At 41.5% G+C, this 21,695-nt stretch overlaps 1 protein-coding gene across 4 annotated transcripts in view; it reads left to right on the top strand.

The window, feature by feature from the left end:
* The window catches only part of filip1l (filamin A interacting protein 1-like), an 87,255-nt gene that overhangs the window by 62,369 nt on the left and 3,191 nt on the right, over positions 1-21,695 (top strand). For 2 of the 4 annotated variants that reach the window (XM_039793523.1, XM_039793524.1), the window contains exon 5: positions 14,278-17,110. In XM_039793523.1, coding sequence (XP_039649457.1) covers positions 14,278-17,110 — 2,833 coding nt within the window. Of the gene's footprint in view, positions 1-8,967; positions 9,120-14,277; positions 17,886-21,695 lie in introns of those variants that run through there. The other 2 variants (XM_039793526.1, XM_039793525.1) reach the window with 2 other exon arrangements.

Here is a 21,695-nt window from a genome sequence, read left to right as displayed (position 1 = left end):
TTGAGATCAATGCTAATCCATCAGGAAACCATCAAAGAGTCTCTGGAGGCAGATCCACCCTGCTCACCTGACAGCTGGACAGATTAGTGTGTGTATGTGTGTATATCACTTCCCCTCTTCCTGTGAATTTGCTGCCAGGTTGGTGTGAAGGAGTTGGGTGTGAAGCCTAATGGAATCACCAACATGTACTTTAGTGGAGGTTTAATAGCAGGAGTCTGGCTCTAAAGCTGAAATTACTTTAATAGATGCTGTAGGGTAGTGATTCTCAACCAGGGGTACTTGAACTCCACGGGGTACTTAAGTAGTCTTCAGGGGGTATATGGAAAGATTAGAGCTCAGCTAATTTGCAAACATGCAACTTGGGATTCAATAAAATAAAAAATATATCCACATATTTGTGTGAGGCTGATCTTTAGCATATTTGTTGTTGCAGTAACTAGTAACCCTCCAGTGTTAAATAATATCCAGTTTAACCAATTTGAAAAGTAACACATTAGGAACATAACTGGGGTGTATAGCTAAGTCTAAATCATATCAAATGTCTAAGAAATGAAGGAAAGGCTGAAAGAATATTAAGTAAAATAGTAGTCTCTCTCCCAGCGATACTCAGATTCTGTATGAAATAAATATTTTGCGAAGGAAATGGGAAAGATTCTGAGCAAATGTCAGCCGCTGAGACCGATGGAGTGGAAGAGGTGTCTCATTTCTTTTTGCCGACCCTGTCTGCTAGAAATTACGTTTATATAGTGCTAAAGATATGCTAGATACGCAAATTAACATTTCCTCATTATGCTAAAAGAAAATTGGTCTGCGTTATGTTTTCTTCAAAGCAAATTAGATGTATATACAAATACTGATGCTTAATTAAGATCTGGCCATACATGGTACATGGTACGTGGTGGTTGATCCACCACGTCTTTACAAACAGCGGTCGCAACCTCCTCCTGAAGTGTTTGCGATTTACATCAAAGTCCAAAGTGCTGGAGGGGTAATGATTATCAGCTGTACCAATTGAAGGCAGCAGACACACGCCTGCCCTGTCGACTACACACACACACACACACACACACACACACACACACACACACACACACACACACACACACACACACAGGTTTGTGGCACTATCTTTGTGGGGACCCGTCATTGACATAATGCATTCCCTAGCCCTTTACCCTAACCTTAACCATCACAACTAAATGCCTAAACTTAACCCTTACCCTAACTCTAACTATAACCATAAGTTATAACCTAATTCTATCCCTAATCCTACAACCAAGTATTAACCCTCAATTAGCCCTTTAAAATTGTGGGGTCCAGCATTTTGGCCCCACAAAGCTGTCGGGACCCCACAAGTATACTGGACTCCTGTTTTTTGGACCCAACGAATATAGTTAAACAAGCCCACACACACACACACACACACACACACACACACACACACACACACACACACACACACACACACACACACACACACACACACTCACAACCTCTCTTACTTTCTCACTACACGTGTGATCCTTTGTTAGGCAATAGCTGTTGTTAGTTTGTAAATTACAGCCTGTCTACCTGGTCCAGCCCTTCAATCTGAAGCTGCAAGATTGATCCCTGCATATAATCTTATATCACTCCATGGTGGGATGACGTGCTGTTTGTGCTGTGCCATCACAACGGAACAGTTTGTCTCAATTATTCAACTTGTGTAAACTGAAATGGTGAAAAATTGTACTGGCATTCTTTTAAAGAGACTAGAATTATTTTCACAGACGTTTCATAGTAGATTTCATGGATTTCTGTAATCATATAAACAAACAGAACATAACAAAGACTGGAAAGTGAAATACTCTGTGGGTCTCTTGAGGTTGCACAGGACTGCAAAATCCTAGTTATATAACAGTGACAGTGAGTAATGGAGACAGGTACAGACATTCAGACTCAACAGAAAAGAACTCATGTTTGGATTTTCTTTAAGTCAAAAAAGAATAGTTGCTTCCCAAAAAAGTCTGAACGTCAAGCTAAATATCAGCAGCAGCTTCGCTGAAGGAAAATATCGAAACTTTTGTGTGTGACAAAAGTATCTGGAGTAGAAAAATATTTTTTACTGGTAGAGGGTAGCAAGCATGCCTTTAGTGCTACAAACCTCCCCCAGGGTTACAGCTGGCAGAAAGAGGGGGTGAGAGGTTAAGGCCATCCCCCACCCTCACTTTTCATTAGAGAAACAGACACTAACATACATGCTTGCGCACTCACCTTGTTCACACACTCATGCGTGAAAACTCGACAAAATCCTGGAGACAATACATGAAAAAAAAAGAGATAATGCAGGTTAAAGAGGGAGAGCACAAACACAGATGAATCATGTCAACCTCTGACAGGCAATAACAACTTTTTGGACTGTACAACATGTCATCACAACAACGAACCAAAAAGGCCTTCAGCTAGCGAATGGCCGTGAAAACAGATTTTGGCCCTACAAGGCCAGCAAACGTCCGCATGAGGGTTTTTAGACTGGCAATCAAAATCACGTTCCATTTTAACAGTGAAGCCCATGCTGAGGCCCAGGCTGAGATCAGAAACAAGAAAAAAAACAGAGGTGGTGGACAAAGACGGAGCAAGACTGTAAAGGAGAGAGAGAGAGAGAGAGAGAGAGAGAGAGAAAGAGAGACACAAGAGAGGAGAAGGGATAAAAGAAAAACAAGCAGAAATAGGAATGTGGAGACAAAGTCATGGGTGGATAAAAAGAGAGAGAGAAAGAATTCCAGCGAGAGATAGAGATAGGCCAAGAGAAGGGGAAGAGGGAAGGAGACATATGGATTTGATTACAAGCCGATGATGTCATGTATGTATGTCAGGTAATCAGGCCCTGGGCCGCATGTGTGTGTGTGTGTGTGTGTGTGTGTGTGTGTGTGTGTGTGTGTGTGTGTGTGTGTGTGTGTGTGTGTGTGTGTGTGTGTGTGTGTGTGTTGTCAGACAGCGCTGAGTGTACGGGGCAAGACCAGGCCTCGCTGTGACGGCTGCAAGGGAGGCGGTTTGTCTGACAGAAATCACACCAAACACAAAATCACACTCAGTGGAGAGGGTGAGTGTGCGGCTTTGTCTCAGACTTTGTCTGGTTCTGTAGCTTCGTATCTCACACATGGGCACAAAAAAAAAAGAAGAAGAAGAAAAAAATAGGAAATGTGTGTCACACAGACATGCATTTGCTCCTGTAGCTCTCACAGAAGTAGGATATGTCTTGCTTCCATCTGGTTTGGTCATTAATGGTTTATCAGATTCATGCTAGATATCAGATACCAGCCAGTGCACACACACAAACACGCACTTACAAACTCTCACACAGGTGTCTTTCTGCATGCAATACTTTAATGCGCTCATATGACAGTTTACTTTTCGTCACGTTTGGTCGGAGACTGAAATCAGGATATCTCATATCACGTGTTCACTCACATAACCTTCAAAGTAGAAGCCAAGTCCTTGAGGTGTAAGTGGGCATCAGACCCAGTGTAGTCCCTTGCATTTGTGTCAACATGTTGCTGCAGGTACAGGCCTATTTTATACGGTCTATTGTACAGGCGAAGACATATAACAGTTTGAGTAATAAGTCAAGTTGCCATTGAAATGTAGCACTAATCTAGCACAAACGGATCCACGACACTTCAAATTAACACCACATACTGTAGTGGTTTCATTTTAGCCTCCGATTGCAAGGTAAAACAGCAAGTATGCGTGCCTGCACGTAATAAATTGGCCATTTTAGTGTATTTTGGGATGATGTTGTGGTAGAAATTGCCGTAAAGATCTTTTCTTTACTGTGCTTTATTGCCCACTGTAGATTACTGAGTTAGCGTTACCAGGAGGTCATATACTTTGGATGTATCGTGAGCTAAACCGGGTAACGTCACTGTGTCAGGAACCAAAGCATTAAGAGATTGTTGTAGCAACCAACGTAGTAATAACTTAGATTTATATAGCGCATTCCATGAAAACCAAGGGCGCTTTACAAAGTCAAAATCAAAGGGGGATGTAATTTAATATAGGCTACTGGCATACAACCACATTGCGCATTGTGAAGTTATTTTATGAGTGAAATAGACATATTACATACCTGATGGGCCAGTTTTTGGATAATTTACAAAGCCTGACCGAAGTTGACTCGGCTTCGCCCATCTAACTTCTAAAGTAAAATAAAAAAACAATTAGGCCTGTATACAAGCTACCTTTAACCTGGCTGGATAACAGGCTTTTCCAAAATCTGTGACCCATCAGAAGGTGTGCTCTGTAGCACCCTCTACCTGCGGTAAACCATTTTGTGACTTTGCGGGACAAATCGGACCAAGGCAGAGGCATTAATACAAGCTAAATAAAAACAGCGTTCTTTTCACTGTTAGGCTCGTTTGCTTTTACAGGTCATTTATGATCATCAGATAAAAAATGACAGAAACATTTTAAAGTTACATATAGTCACTTTAAGTGCATATAGTTTTTTGGGCACTTTGTCTTTACAGTGTCGATACAGAGAGAGGGTCTTGAGTCAGAATCAAACTGGAAACTTTGCAATTATACAGTACGGTAGGCAGCTTAACCACTCGGCCACAAAGACGCCCTGAGCCTGCATTTTTGACACAGTAATAATGTTGGTCAGAACTCAGCCTTAGAGAGCAGGTCACATACTAGTTTCTCCAATCACAAATTGTTTGCTGCTTCATTTTGCCGATACATGTAATTTGTACACTCTTGGAATTTCCAGGAAGTTTCAGCTCACAAGAACATGGCGGCATGGGGAAATGCCGGAAGACCATGCCCATGGATTTAACGACTGCATTGCCGAACCGCACACGCTGCTCATGCAAACCAAATGCCAAACCTCTACATTCTTTTGTGTATTGTCAGCATGGTCGTCATCCCATAGAGGTTACACAATGCATCTTTATCTCCCTACTATTTGTCATTTGGCAGAGGCTTGTCACAGCAAACATGTTTGTGTGGCCTGCTGTTCTGTTTGATCCCCGACATCTGTTTCGAGTATAGAGTACTCAGGCCCCGAATATGTCCAGATACAGAAATAGAATCTAATTTTGGATGACCGAATTGTTTGTTCCAAGAACAAACTGTTTTCTGCAAGGAAATGGGAGAGAACGCAAAACTAAAATACATCATAGTTTAGAGCTGGAGCTCAGCCGGCAGTGGTTGGACTCTGTGACACGGAAATATTGTGTTTTAAATTGCCTGAAATCAATCCTGCTTGACCCAAGAGTGCACTACAGTCCCCCAATTCCCATGGCCTTGTGGCAAAGGATTATAATGCTACTTTAAAGACTTCAGAGTGCTTCAGGGGAAAGTCTCTCTCAGCATTTGAGTTGTCATACTTTCAAGTGGACACAGGAACGGGTTTCTTTGAGAAGCGAGAAAGAGGCAAGACTTCTGTCTCAGCAGGGAGCTCAACCATGTTGTTCTGGTTGTGCTCCCAGCTCCCTAGCTTTTAGCTGTCAGCAACACATGCGACAATTACCATAAGGCATTCATAAGGCTCTTAAAGAAAGGTCTACCCCATCACAGTGTTCAGTGTATTGAATGACAAGTTTAAAACTTGCAGTATTCTCAAAAAAAATAATAAAATTTGGTGTGTTTGCACAGGCAATATCGCGAGTTCCTAAACAAAAAGTTACGCCATCTTTGGCTTCTATTGGCGCTGTGTGCACAAGCTGGCCGTCCAAGCTTTTTCACACAGCCTCATTCATTATCATTCAACCTTCTACTTGGTCAAAAAGGCTGTGATTAATTGCTAGTTTTTATATAAGTCGTCTGGCCACATGTTTTCGGTTTACCTCTTTTTAGGAATTTGCGAGTCGTGTCTGGCCCCTGCTGCGATTCACGAAAGCTGCTCCATCTGCCACTAAACAACTTCAAGTCACAGTGTGTATGCTGGCGTTGTTGTATTCCTCAACATTTGGAGAACACCTAATTAAGTTTTGCTTGGAGTGCACTGTTGGCCAAAGAAGGAGGCTTTCTGTTTTACATTTCTGGACTTAAAATTTGTCCAGAAGTTTGTAAAGATGGTTAGTGGATGCTTGTGTAATTAGCTGAGCTTGGTTTCACATCATTTTTGTATGTCTGATGTCTGATAACATAATTTAAAGCTGGAAATTAATGATAGCACAGAGGGGACAACAGGGGACTTGTAATTGTGTTGCGTAGCTTTTGGCAAATGTTCAGTTGAGTCATGAAGCCAGGTTGGACGACGTGAGTTGATTGTCTACTTATGCGGGCCAAAGATGTGTGCCGTGCTTGTATTTTTACATAATGATCCTGCCTAGTGCAACTTTAAATTAATCCAGCAAATCCATCGAGTCCATCAGCTTAGTTGGCAAACTCGTAACTTTTAGAAACAGTGACCTCAGCCATTGTGAAGCCATGACAAAATGTCATTTAGTTGGCATGAGACAGGAAGAGTCTTGCCCTTGTTATTTGCTTGCACGGCTAGGATCAGTTTGAAATGCAACATACTGCCTGAATGCACATAGTGACTAATTTGCTGTCTTATTGCGTGTCAGGCGACGAGGTCCCGCGGCTCTTGCACTGTGCTTTTCAGAAAATAATGACTTGAGTTGACCATATGTTTCTGCACCATGCAGTGCCACAGGTCCCATTGTTTCAATAAACAGGGCACATTTTTTCTCAGAACAATAAAAACACTGACAGCTAAGCAATAACCTCGCTATAAAATGTGCTCCCATCACAATAGATGACGCGCAAGGTTAATACTTTTAAAAGATGGATTTAGTCACCAGCTATAGCCTGAGAATTTGATAACGAAAATAAAGACTGAGGCATTGTGATCCGAACAATGTGCCACTGAAAAAGAGCAATGTGTGCTGGTTTAAGCTATGATTACACTGCCGCATGAAAATCCATTATTTTGTTTGTGGAGCCACTTTTACACCCACAGGTGTTGAACTACCCAACCCTCGCCTCGGATATTCTCACAATGTTAGCTGCAAGATGAACTCTATACCAGTAGTGCAAAGTAACAAAGTAAATGGACCCAAGGACTTAAGTGCAATTTGTTGAAAGTTGTACACTTCTGTATTTGCATGGATATAGAGATACGAAGTGTGAGCTTTAGAGGTGTTGGTAGGTGGATTTCTTTTTTTTAAAGATTATTTTTGGGGGCATTTTTAGGCCTTTATTGACAGGACAGCTGAAGAAATGAAAGGGGAGAGAGAGAGAGGGGGAATGACATGCAGCAAAGGGACGCAGGTCGGAGTCAATCCCAGGCCCACTGCGTGGAGGAGTAAACCTCTATATATGGGCACCCGCTCTACCAACTGAGCTATCCGGGCGCCCTGGTAGAAAATACTAAAATAGCTCATGAAAGGGACCTTTTTGCATAATGAGTACTTTTTTACTTTAAATACTTAAGTATAATACTAATATAATAATACTTTTATGCATGCTGTACTTTTATGATGTATACTAACATAATGCAGTAAATCTCACTGTAAAGAATGGTATGAATGGAGCCTGTGTTGAGAGAAAAGATGAATATGTCAATGCCAATTTTATTTGTATAGCACCTTTCATTACACGTAAACCCCAAGTGCTTTACTATTACAAACAGCATGCACATTAAAACAAAGCATGAATAGAAATGGTAATACATAACAAGACAATCAACAAAAACATACAAGACATACAAGTGCGACCACACAAATTCACTCACACACACACACACACACACACACACACACACACACACACACACACACACACACACACACACACACACACACACACACACACACACACACACACACACACACACTGTAATTAAACAAATACCTGAGGAAATGAAAAGGTTTTGAGTTTGCTTTTATTGTGGACACAGTTGTGATGGACCTCAGGTCCATCAGGCAGCTTGTTCCAGAGAGCAGGACCACAGTGACTAAAGGCCCCCCTCACCGGACCTGGATCTGATGCCGGGTAGAAGACCAGAGATGTGCTGTGGAGCAAAACCATTAAGTGCTTTACAGACTATTAGCAGGATTTTTCAAGGAGATTCTGTATTGTACACGGAGCCGGTGAAGTTATTTGAGTACCGGAGTAATGTGTTCAAATGTTATGTGTACGTGTAAGGACTCTGGCTGCTGCATTTTGAATGAGTTGGAGGCGTCCTACTGATTGTTTGGATAATCCTGCAAATAAGGCGTTACTAGTAGTCTAACCTGCTTGAGATGAATGCATGCACCCGTTTCTCAGAGTCAGCTTGAGAAATGAACGCTCCAAGTTTCAAAATTCAGTATCAAAAATAATACCACGGCTTCTGACTTGCTCACTGTATTTCAGAGACAGTGAGTCCCGGTGTGAATACATCTTTTGTGTATGATTTGTAGGACCAACCACGAAAATAGGCCCGAGGACGCACCTAAACATCCCTAGCATGTTAGCAGTGTTCCTTTAGTGAGACTCGGAGGGTGATGCTGCTCTCAGGTGTGTGCTGTGAATAACCATTTCACACGTCAAAGATTACGTGTTACATGTCTTGTCTTGCTCTTCGGCATTGGCCTCAGTTACTAATCCCTATCCGAGATTTTTCTTATAAACTTTGCAAGCCGATTCTTTTTTTTTTTTTTCTCCCTCCAAGGCTGAATACGTTGAATTATGTTGACAAGAGCCAGAAGGAAATACTGTAACTCAAACTCCTTGTCTCTCTTCACCTACCGCCCTGCCTCCAGAGCAGTGACAGACCCGGCAGATATTTCACACGTTAACATACGTCAAGAAAAACCTTTCCCTCTTCTCTGCCACATCCTTTAGTTAAACAGTGACTTTTGGAGACTCGCTTAAACACTCACACACCACACAGTTTGCACACGAGAGCAAGCACACCCCCTTCTTGCGAGCCTCTGCAATGCAAAGCTCCATATAAGGACATGCTGATGATGTAATGGTCCATAGGCAGGGAGCACATCCCTTATTGTTTGGTCTGACTGCAGGAATGCCCACATTACAGCTACTAAGAGAGTCAGACACACACAGAGAGGAAGAGTTGAGGGTCGGGTGTTGTACGGCAAGATAATGAGCTTATGGCAGTGAAGCCGGGAGAGCCTTTGGCACAGGTAGGCACACTTAACATAACTTCAAAACTCTCAATTTGAAGAAAAAAAACTTTTTAAAAAGAGTTGGTGATCTCTTGATTGGCTTGGAGACGTAAAGATGTTAAAGGTATCATACTTCAGTGCTGGTGTTCTTGTGTACTTAGTAATACTAAGTTTCAAAGTGTGTTTTTAATAGTACTTTTTTGGCTTTAGAGTTACTCATTTTATGCTTAGTTGCTGTGAATTATTTCGTAAACGTTTGAGGATCATATATATTAAACAACTGGTCAAAGAAGTTTATAAAACTCAGAAGAATCATTTTGTTTCCCGACAAAAAAATCTAAAGAAGTTTAAGATTTAAATAAGTTTTGAAATGTGTTAAATTGTGCAGTATATAAACTATAGTGGGAACCTTTTTTATGTCTCAAAGCAAGGGAATGTATCATATCTGAGTAATATCACATTTAATTCAGAAACTGAAGAATGTTCTAACATGCTAAGGAGATAACGAGTTATCTGCCATTGCAACCTTGACCAAAGATAAGAACTATTTCGTCAGTAATGAATCTCAGTTGTGTCGGAAAGTGGTGTTGGGCATGTCACATTTATGTCCCTGCAAATTTACTGGGCAGGAATTTGTCAAGGACACATGATCGTAGAAATACTGACAACTTAGTTTTGCACGCACAAAATACCAAAGATAAATAGTACAAGGATCATGTGGCATCCCATGAGTGTAGTAGAACAAAAAGACAGTGTAAGAGATACAGTATGGCAGACACTACATTACACATATTCTGTGATTATACTACACTGAAATATATACTGTCAGCCCATTATTTTTTAGGACAGAACCAAAGTATTAAGCATTAACTATTTTAAGATATCAAGTACTTTTGATGGCTTTTTATTGTCAGATACATTTATTTCTTGTCTTCCCTGACTTCCTTTATGTCAAAATGAGAAACTAATGTGGCTGGGTTAGCTCAGTTGGTAGAGCAGGAGCACATATATAGAGGAGGTTTACTCCTCAATGCGGCAGCTGAGGGTTCGACTCCAACCTGTGGCCCATTGTTGCATGTTGTTCCCCTTTCATGTCTTCATCTGTCCTGTGGAATTAAAGGCCTAAAATGTCCCAAAAAAATTATCTTAAAGAGAAACTAATGACTTCTACTTCTTTGCATTAAACAGCAGCTATGTTTTGAGTTAAGAAATATCTGTGGTGATAAAATAGTGAATGGGGGATTTCAAGTAGCAACAGTTCCATAATATACATCCAGCATTTTAGCAATACTATATAATATAATTTATTCATACACAATACCCCTGTTTTAGGACACAAACATCACATCTAGGCCTCGTTTGGTAACACAGCACTCCATTAACCTTGTCACCACTACAAGGAAGTTAATAAATATCAGAGTTACATATTTTACACATGTTGATTGCACTCTGGGGGCATATCACTTAGCCTGTGTGGACTTTACATACAGTCTACGCACTGCATCAATCAGCGTCCTCCCCTTCAAACTCTGTCACACATGAGGGCATTTAGCCCACCATCCACATGTTAAAGTGGAGGTGGCCATGTGTATATGCGCAGGATAAATTGGTCCGTACATACATGACCTAATCACTTGTGGTTAGGAAATGACATATGGAACGTGTAACACAGCTTTAAGCAGCGGGTGAGCCACAGTTTCCAGCTTCGGGAGCCACGTAAAGAGAGGAAAGCCCTCTGTAAAGCTGTAACGGTGTGGCTAGTTGTAACTCCCTGACTGCTCTCAACTGGATGTTTCCTTTTCTTTCTTTTTTGATGGTATTTATGTTAGCTTACAATTCAGGGAAAGGCAAAAAATGTATTTGCAACAAAGCCAGAAACAACCCTCTAACGTTAAGAAATCCTACTTTGGCACCCTAACCCACCAAATGACTCTGTGCAACCCATTTTTCCATGACACATTAATGACCGGCGGTGGTGGTCACGCATCCATTTTTAGAGGAAACCAATCTAAATTTGGTGCCTGTTGCAAAGGTTGTACAGGCTGCAGAGTGGGTGGTAAGTTGCACTACAGTGCTATGCCATGAAACAGATATGTCAAAAGCTTTGTGCAGCACAATTTATTCCTCCGAAATAATGTTCTTTCAAGCTGTACGGATCTCTGCTCTCAAACGACGCTGAGATAAAACATGACGGGGAGGGAAATGTGGACAAATGCTATGTAGATCAGCTGTAATGTTGATGTGTTCCCTGAACACATATGGCAACTGCTTTTACAGACTTACATTAGATGGCGAAAGCTGGTCAGTTGAGCTACTACTACTTGTTAAAGTATGCTTGGTTGGTCTCCAGCATTAGTTAAGGGTCAGCTGCAGGATAATATGCTTTCACCAAAGGTCACTCCCTCTATTGTCCCACCAACTATGCAGACTTGCAAGTCTGCACTAAATTATATCTAGCAACAAAAATGGTCTTAGAGGTGGCTGTGTTTGGCCAAATACACTCATTTATGTGTGTGTCCCTGATGAGAAAAAAGTTCAGGAACAACTTATCTGGACCAACATTTCCTTATGTACCACAAAGTACATCGGGAATAGTGTAATAGACCCATAAAGGGCTAGAAGTGATTTCACTGGTGTGAGGCGAGGGTGTGTTTTGGGCATACGAGCCATGTAAGTTTCCTCTCAAAGGATTTGTCTTTATTAGCACAAAATGCCCTAGCATGCAGTACATATGATTAATATCCAATTCAGGACTTTAAAACAGAGTGATAGGCATAGTTTTCAGTCCTACTAGGGAACAAAGTACATTCCTCTTTCTATTTTGGCTGACGATATCACTAGGAAAACAGCGAGGACTGAGATAAGAGATTGAATAAACAGTGATTATAGGCAACAAGCCAGTTCGCAAGAGAGATGTCTGCTTGTTTCGCTTAGCAACTTAGTGTTTCTACGTACACAATCCATTCAGAGAAAGTGTAATATTTCAACACATGCATGTTTCAAGATAAAGTTCCTTGCATGACAGAGTCCTTGAAAGTTAATATGATTAAAATATTTGATCAACACTTCTGGCAGCCAGTATATCACAAGGGCAAACATAAATTCAACAAAGCTAGACAGAAAAATAATCCGAGCACCTGGACTACTCAGACCTTGAAATGAAAAGAAGTCTACAAAAACTTTATAGGGGATTAGGGTTTGCTTTACAGGTTCTGTTAAAAACCATAAATCCTAATGTAGCAGCCCTGTAACACAAAATGTCAGATATTTTACTTTAGTTAAATGTAACACACAACAGTGTAGAAATACTATGTACTGTAAAGGTCACGCATACAAGTATCAAAGTATACTTAAAGTACAAAAATGTTTTTATCATGCAGAATGCATTTCAAAATAATACCCTAACCTTAACCTGGTTGAATGGCACATCCTTGTGTGTCAACGGGAGTTAACATAAAATAAAGTTTACAGCATAATTCATAATTAAGAATAATAGCGTATTTGCTTCTTGAAACGTGACCACGGTAAAAACCCAACATCTCCTAATCTACCCAAACCACTCTAATAAGGAATCTTATGAATTTAATTATAATATTGTATTGAGTGTTTGGTCTGGACCTAATTGCAACACATGGATGCAGTTACTTGTGCCCCCCCCTACCCGCTCCCACCCTTTAGCAGCTACTGGAGAAAGAAATGACATACACTCCACTGCTGCTGAGAAGTGACCCACCCTTCCACACTTACATCATGGCCCACAATCCGAGTGTACATGTGGAATTAGTGTGTGCGTTTGTGTGTGTGTGGGGGGATTTCTGTATAAACTCTGTGGGACTGTAATTGCCCTTGAAAGCAGGGGGAATTCCTTTAAATGTATAAGAAATAAATGGGGGGTTAGTGGTGGTGGTTTTGGTAAGGGGGAGAAGGGTTGGTAGTAGAGGAACCCCTTAATTAAAGGATTGTTCCATGCCAGTGGGCCATATGTGTGGAAATGCCTGGCAGCTGCACACACAGCAGTCATAACATACCTTCCCCTGGGGCTGTAGGCACTCTGGCTTGGTGATGTATGCATGTGCCACATGTACTGACCCCACTGCAACTGCATCCAATGGCACACGTGCAATGTACCTTGACATCATTTCAGATAGAAGTGAAATAGAAGTAGCCTAGTTGTGGAACTATAAATATCACTTATTCTCTCCTTTCTAATAAGTTTTTATTTTACTTTACTGCCTTTGATATTTGTAGTCTGGAGCGGTGAATTTTCACAGTAATTGATTTTAAACAAACTGTAGACTATCCACAAGTGCTCCTCGTTTCAGGATAACATCCTGTCTCAAAGGAATCAACTTACATTTTCTTTTACTGACTTTTGTTTTAAACTGCGTCTCTGCCTCCATGTGCAAGGACTTGCCCTTTATCCATTCAATTGCTCTTTTTCAACCATTTATCCTATTTTTTTGAACATACAATGAGCATACTCTACACTTGAATACAAAGTTTATGTTTGATCAAAGATGGACCAAAAGAACTGCATGCAGAATACCATTAAACAATGGCAACTTAATCCTGGTCACAAATACCCTTTTTTACAGTATTGCTTATCTTATCTTATCTGGTTTTCAAGGGTCAACTTCAATGATATTGCTGTGTCTGTCTTTTCCCACTATTTCCCAGAGGACTTAATTGGCCATATGTTAGTATTGAAACTGATTGTTAAACTCTAAGCCAAATATTTACAGCAGTGACTCAGGTTTCCAACCCATTTAATTAATTAAAATTTTTTTAATAAATTTTTTTTATTTTCATGACATAAAAATGTTATCGTCACAAGTTCATGCGCGAAAATAAAACAGTGTTTATGATGTGTCAGTGCTTGGAGAAGTGGGCCCAATGGGTAATTCCAGTGGGGGTGTAGAGTTTCTTTTGCACCTTTCATGTATAACATAAGCAAATGAAAAAGACTGACATTTTAGATTTATCAATGCTTTAAATTTGTGTTGCTCCAAATTTCACTGGGAAGTTAATAAAAAAAAATGAATTGAAAAAAAGTACATAAATCGAGTGCAACTAATAGAAAATGCAGGAAAAGTAACAATTTTGCAATAATGAACTGTCTATATACAAGTTGTGAATTGCTCAAAGATCATGTTTGCCTTGTTTTTATGTTTTACAGGTTGAAGGTGTTAATTGATCAGGAAAAAGCCTACCAAGAAAGAAAGGAGGACGAGAACAGCAAAAAGGTCACAAGTCTGAAGGAGGAGCTGACAAAACTCAAGTCATTTGCGTTGATGGTTGTGGATGAACAACAGCGTCTCACTGAGCAGCTGAATCAACAAACAGCAAAGGTCCAAGAACTGAGTGCCAGTGCTTCACAAGCCCAGGAGGAGCTGAGCTCAGCCAATGCTCGTCTGCAGGAAGAGGAGCAAAAGGTCTTTCGCTTGGAGGCTGAGCTGCGTGACCAAGCCAGTCGATACCACCAGGAACAAGAGGCCATGACTGCCAAATTGACCAGTGAGGATGCCCAAAACAGGCAGCTGCGCCAGAAGCTGTCAACTCTCAGCAGGCAGCTTGATGAGCTGGAGGAGACCAACAAGACCCTGCGCAGAGCTGAGGAGGAACTGCTGGAGCTGAGGGACAAAATTAGCCGTGGTGAGTGCGGAAACTCTAGCCTCATGTCTGAGCTTGAAGAGTTACGGAAAAGGGTACTTGAAATGGAGGGAAAGGATGAAGAGTTGATCAGAATGGAGGACCACTGCAGGGACCTCAACAAGAAACTGGAGAAAGAGGCCAATCAAAGCCGGAGCTTGAAGGCTGAAGTCGATAAACTGAACCACAGAATTATGGACTTGGAGAAATTGGAGGACGCATTCAGCAAGAGCAAACAAGAATGCAACTCGCTTAAAAGTAACCTGGAGAAGGAGAGGACAGTGTCAAAGGTTCTGACCAGTGAGCTGGAAGTCTTGAAAGTCAGGGTCAAAGAACTGGAGGCTGCTGAAAACCAACTGGGAAAGACAGAGCTGACACTGAAGGAAGATCTAACCAAGTTAAAGACTCTGACAGTCATGCTGGTAGATGACAGAAAGGCAATGGCCGAAAAGCTAAAGCAAATGGAGAACAAGGTCCAGAACAGCACTGGCAAACTTCAGGCTGAACAGGACAAAGTTACATCAGTCACAGAGAAGCTAATTGAGGAGAGCAAGAAAGCACTGAGGTCAAAGGCTGAGCTGGAGGAGAAAATGTGCGGAGCTACAAAGGAAAGGGACGACTTGAAGGCCAAGCTGAGCGCTGAAGAGGAAAAGAGCAATGATTTGGAGTCTAAGATCAATATGATGAAGAAAAGGTTGCAATCGCTTGAGAACATAGAAAGAGAATATGTGAGAAGCAAAGCTAAAGAGGAGCACATCAAAACACCCATTGCTAACCGCTTTCAACAAGAAGACAACAAAGTCAAGGATTTGACACAGGAGGTTGAACGCCTCAGACGCAAATTAAAGGACATGAAAGTGGTAGAAGGTGACCTCTTAAAAACGGAGGAGTTTGAATCGCTGGAGAAAAGATTCAACAATGAACAAGAGAAAGGTAAAGCCTTGATGGAGGAGCTGGAAATATCCAGAAAAGAACTTTCAAAGTACCAACTGGCTGAAAAGAAAGAGTGCAATCAAGAGCATGTTCTTTATAAACGCCTGAAGGAGGAGGAGGCAAAGTCTAGTCATTTGACCAGAGAGGTAGCAGCTCTGAAAGAGAAGATCCACGAATACATGGGAACAGAGGAGTCAATTTGCCGCATGAAAACTGACCACTCGACACTCCAAAGAAAACTGACCCAGCAGGAGGTCCGAAACAAAGAACTGGCCAGAGAAATGGAGACACTCACAAGAGAGCTTGAGAGATACAGACGCTTTAGCAAAAGTCTTCGCCCTGGCATGAATGGAAGGCGCTTTTCAGACCTTCACGTTTCCACCAAAGAAGTTCAGACAGAGCCACTTGACTTCATGTCTCCCAACTGTAAGACAATGGCGCCACTGGAACGTGCCGTGGTGAACGGGAAGCTGTACGACGAGAGCGAAGCTGAAGAAAATGCAAACTACAGCAACGAGCTTCAGCTCACCAAATGCAGCCCCTCACTTATCAATAACGTGAATAATCTAAACAACTTGAGAAGAGCTCGGGTACCATTCCTTAAAAACAAAGACACCCCCTGCCAGGTGAATGGTAAAGTGCAACCGCGGCAGAACGGCAACCACGTTCAGCCCGGAGATGTTGTGTTGACCCACAGTCCTGGGCAGCCTCTGCACATTAAAGTGACTCCTGACCACGGACATAACACAGCAACACTAGAGATCACCAGCCCAACCACAGAAAACACCCAGTCATTCACTAGCACTGCCGTCATACCCACAAGTGGAGGTCCACCCAAACAGAGAATTACCATCATCCAGAATGCTTCCATATCCCCTACTGCTAAATCCAATTCCCCAACAACAAAATCTAAAAGTTCCCCAATCTCTGACGAACCGTGTTCACCAGACAGGGCCCTATCACCTTTCACTGTGGCTACGTACTCACGAGCAATTACTCCAGACTCTTGTGGCTCTGTAACACCAGACAGAGCCATGTCACCTATACAAATCGTGTCGGTCACAACAGGCACCCCCGAGCGCTCCCTCTCCACAGAGCCTGTGGAGGTTGTCGGAGGGCACGCCATCTTCCGCGTGACCCCGGAAAGACAAAGCAGCTGGCAGGTCCAGAGGTCTAACAGCTCTGGGCCCAACGTCATCACCACGGAGGACAACAAAATCCACATTCACTTAGGGAGCCCCTTTATTCAGAGCATCAGCACTCCATTGCAAACACTGAGTCCGTGCCACACACCTGGACTCCAGGAGCAAAGGACTCAGGTGCTTGCAAATTGCAGCACTCCTACTGCCAAAGGCAACAGCAAAATCACAAGTAGCATCATGATTAAGCCCACCTCCACCCCAATCCAAAGGCCGTCACAAATTACAGTAAGTAATGTCTATGACTGACCTGATAACCACCCCCACCCCCCCCCACCCTCCATCCCATCCTTTGTTACTGAATCCTGCCCATGATATCCACTATAACAATAGACCCTTATACCCCAAGTCTATACCCTGATACATTTACATGTCTGTTTTACTTGATTTATGGTCTTAAACCAGGGTTTGAATGTTTCCTTTTAATTTCGGTTGGTTTGCTTGGTTATGTGTGATTAAGTTCAAACAATGGTTTGCCTGCATGAGAAAACAATACCATTTGAAAGCACTAGAAATGTCGACTTAATTTGACATTACACCAGGTTTTAACTTATGTGCACTTACTGTATTGTACTCAGTGGCCAATTTGCCATGTAGTCAGACTATTCATACTGATGTATCATACCAGTTTTTATACTTCATATTACACATACTGCATTATGATTAAGTTGTTTGGTTTTCTGAGAATTAAAGTGTGCAAAAAGAAGTTTTATGTTTTAAAGTTTGTCATCCATGCTTGCCAATTTCATTTATTCACTAAATCCAGCATGTTTTGAATGTGTAAAATTAAAAAATAATCGAAGGAAAAATGCGATCAGATTGAACTCAGTTGTTTGATTTTTTTTGTTTTTTTGTGCATGCACAGTAACTTTTTAACATTTGAGATTTCAGTCCAATGTGTTTATGTTACACAGTGTGTAGTCAAAAGAATTCACTTTTTCAGATTTTAACGTTAACACTGTCAAGACTTTGTTAGACCTGATTAAATAATACCCAAGCGGAAGAGTTGTCTGAAAAACCTTTGTGCTTACTTGACCGTGGGATTCTCACGTGCGTCCACTTGCTTGAGTTAAAATCATAGGCTGAGGTCATAGTTTATTCTTACATCCAGCGCGGAGAAACCCAGAGACCGAGAATGAAAACCAGCGTGATGTGAAGTAGGTGTTCTCTTAAATGATACAACGGAAACTCTCCTCGAAACATCTAGAACTTCACAGTGGTGCGCCATAAAGCTGCTGTGGGAGGTGAATCTGGAGAAAAAAAAGTGAAAGATTTGGTAGAATTACAGTTGCTTTTCTCCACCGGAGTTAATGAAACATGGTTACAATTCAGCTGAGATCACACGATTTTTAAACTCATGTACATTTTTCTTAAAGGTCCCATGACATGGTGCTCTTTGGATGCTTTTATATAGACCTTAGTGGTCCCCTAATACTGTATCTGAAGTCTCTTTCCCGAAATTCAGCTTTGGTGCAGAACTACAGCCACTAGAGCCAGTCCCACAATGAGCTTTCCTTAGTATGTGCCATTTCTGTGTCTGAAGCTATTGAGGAGGAGAGTGGGAGTGGCAAGGTGGATGGTGGGGGTGTGGCCTTGACCAACTGCCACTTTTCTCGTTTGAAAGCCATGATGTCTCTCTCTCATGGGTTGGCCAAATTCTCTGGATGGGCAAAGCAGAGAAAGGGGAGGTAACCTTGCTTGTTATGACCTCATAACAAGCAGATTCCAAAACGGCTCATCTGAGCTTTCATTTTCTCAAAGACAGAGCAGGATACCCAGGGCTCGGTTTACACCTATCACCATTTCTAGCCACTGGGGGACCATAGACAGGCTGGGGGAACTCATATTAATGTTAAAAAACCTCATAAAGTGACATTTTCATGCCATGGGACCTTTAAAGGTGATAACACAAAGTCTGACAAATTGATCTCTCTATGGTCTTTAATGACAAACTAAATTAGCAGCAGGTCAAGACAGTGGTTATTAAGGCTACACTTTCAGTTTACCTTGGCCATCGTCCACCATGTTTTCTTAAGTAAGACAGCTAAAAAAAAAAAAAAGTTCTTCGTTGCCCCTTTTTGAGAGCACTGCCATTGAATCTTCCACCCCAGAAAACACACTTTAAGCCCCTTCAGAAAACCTAAGACAATGTCTTGGTCTTAGAAACACTAATGTATTTGTTGATGGTTTAACTTCAGTGGTCTTTTAGCAGAAAGTCTATAGTCTGTAACCCAAAACGTGTTTTATTTTGCTTTCTACCACAAATCATGTCCTTTGCAATGATTCATCAGTACAACTTAGGAATGTTCCTCCATGTATATGCATTCTTCTACATGTGGTTTTATGTACCCGCAGTGGAAACGTCACCACATATGTGCGATTCGTTTTTAAATGAAAGCTAGTACCGAAGGTCAGAAGATGATGATGATGAGGGGACGGAGACTGAAAGACAGCAATGGAAGGGATGTGGGAGAGTATACAGTGGGGAGGATGTGGGAGGATTTTATATATTGCAGCACATTCATTAATGTCATGTCTGAATACAAAGCTCATGTAAGAAAAAGACATCTTAAAAAGAGAAGAATTCCCAAGCTGAATAGCCACAGAGTTTTTTCTTGCAGTTATGTTTTGGTATTTCTGAATCAAAGTCATAATATTAGTAAAGTACAAATATGAATATGTAATGTGCCCATTAACATTGATAGCCTGAAGCCATTGAGAGGTCTGAATATGTACTGCAGTGGTGCTTCCACATGCATGCCACTGATACACAAGCTTACCATACATTTGAAAATTTATCTTAGTATTTCAGATGGATTAGCTGGTTTTCATGGAATGGATGCAGAGCAAGTTAATATACACTGTATGTATCTGGGGATGATGTGGGTGCGTATTAGACACTGGCCAGTGTCTTTGCTTCATAAACATCCAGAATGCTAATTGAGCTCAATATCTAGCCAATATAGTGAATAGAGTGCTTACAGGAAGAGAGAAGCTTTAATTACATGTAAAATTTCTCTTTACTGTACAACAAGCAGATGGGGTATCTTTGTGATGAAGAGAGCTGCAAGCTGATCAATTCTCCAAAATCCTATGTACCAAGTCCTCAGTGTCATGTAGACGGAGCAAGACAACTGTTGCAGGAAAGTTTCGAAGCTAACCCAAATACACACACACACACACACACACACACACACACACACAAACTAGTGTGACAAGGAGGAGATGAATAAATCAAGCATTAAATTGAATGAGTGTGAAGGAGCGCAGCTGGAGAAACCAGATCCAAAGCAGTCTGGGCACAATGAAATGATGCAGGGGCTAAACAAGATGCTATTCATTAGACCACTTGAGAAAGCATCCAGCAGCTGGGATTACTGTCTATGACCTCAATTACTCCCTGACTCACTTAAGACTTACTCAATTCATAAACTGCACTCATCTGGTTCAGCCAAGGAAGACAGATCTGCTCATGGTATGCCTGCCAGACTGATAAAATGAGGATCAGGTGACACGCTGGAAGCCAAAGGGTATTTCATTGAAAAGCCTACAGTGATGCTTCTGTTGGCTGAGAGGGAGCCTGCAATCACATTAAACTCACACTGGTACGGCTGATGAAAGGCAGCATTTGTTTTGGGGGGGGGGGAATAAAACATTAAAACCACCAAACATTGTGAGGCAGTTTTTACCTCTTGTGTTGTCTTCCGGTCGACCACGCAACTTTTTGTTTTTCTGGGTCAAAATTTAAAATGAAAAGTTTTTTCAACTTTTTCGTGGTCTTTTTCGACACTTTAGTCGCTTTCCCCAATGTTTTGTAAGCTTTTGTCACTTTGTTCGACGTTTTTTGGTCACTTTTTTAAGCGTTTTCTGACATTTTTGAAGCTTTTTTTCAACGTTCTTTTATCAATTGCTTTCTTCAAAAAGCTATTTAATTGAATAAAGCACCCAAATCCAATGAAAGTAGTGAACTGATCATTTATTTTACTTGTGAAGAGCGTTGTACGGAACCATCCACGTTATTTCGTTTTGACAATTTGGTTGTAAGAAAACCCAAATTTCTGATATAGAAACTTTTTGATAATGGGTCAAATTTGACCCGAGGACGACACAAGGGTTAAACAACCACCACTGGTGTGAATAAAGCGCAGCCAAGAAAGTCTAATTAGCACACTGCATGCCAGAAAGACAAGTTGCGTATCACACTGTAGGCAAGAGCGGATTTCCACCTTTTAGCCCACAATAACAATAACCGGAGGAATTTTGCTCACCTTGACCGACAGGCACAATAAAACCAGGGAAGGAAATTAAACAGCGTTATAGGGCCTTTCTCTAAACAAAGGACTTCATACTGCGTGTGAGAGGGTAGACACTGGGAAAGTAGCCTCTCCCCCACTGCAACACAAGCACCAAAACAAACCTCGTGTTTGGTTGCCGTGGCGACAGCCGGGCCGGTATTGCAGAGGAAGTACTTAGCTGAACTCATGCTGCACCGCTGATATACGAGAGAACAAAGCCGCACTTTAAGGCCTCTTTCCATGTAAAAATCAACAACGCTCCCATGACATGGAGCCTGTACAGATTTTCTGGCCCATTACCTTTGTTGGAGCATAGGCCCTACTTATTCTGAAATTTATACCCCGTATGAATATTTAAGGCTACAGTTCACTGCAGGTTTTTGTTAATTCTCAAAACCTCAAGCCGCACATGAACATATCCAAGTTCTTTTCTCAAGCGAGACGTTTGGTGTGTGGCTTTGGGAATGAAGTGACGAAACTCGTGGAAACGCTGAAACGTTTCAGCTTCACTCAGCTGC

This window comes from Perca fluviatilis, chromosome 24 (assembly GCF_010015445.1).
Source record: "Perca fluviatilis chromosome 24, GENO_Pfluv_1.0, whole genome shotgun sequence".
NCBI lineage: Eukaryota > Metazoa > Chordata > Actinopteri > Perciformes > Percidae > Perca > Perca fluviatilis.
The sequence above is the reverse complement of the archived record's forward strand: the minus strand, read 5'-3'. Positions and strand labels throughout refer to the sequence as shown.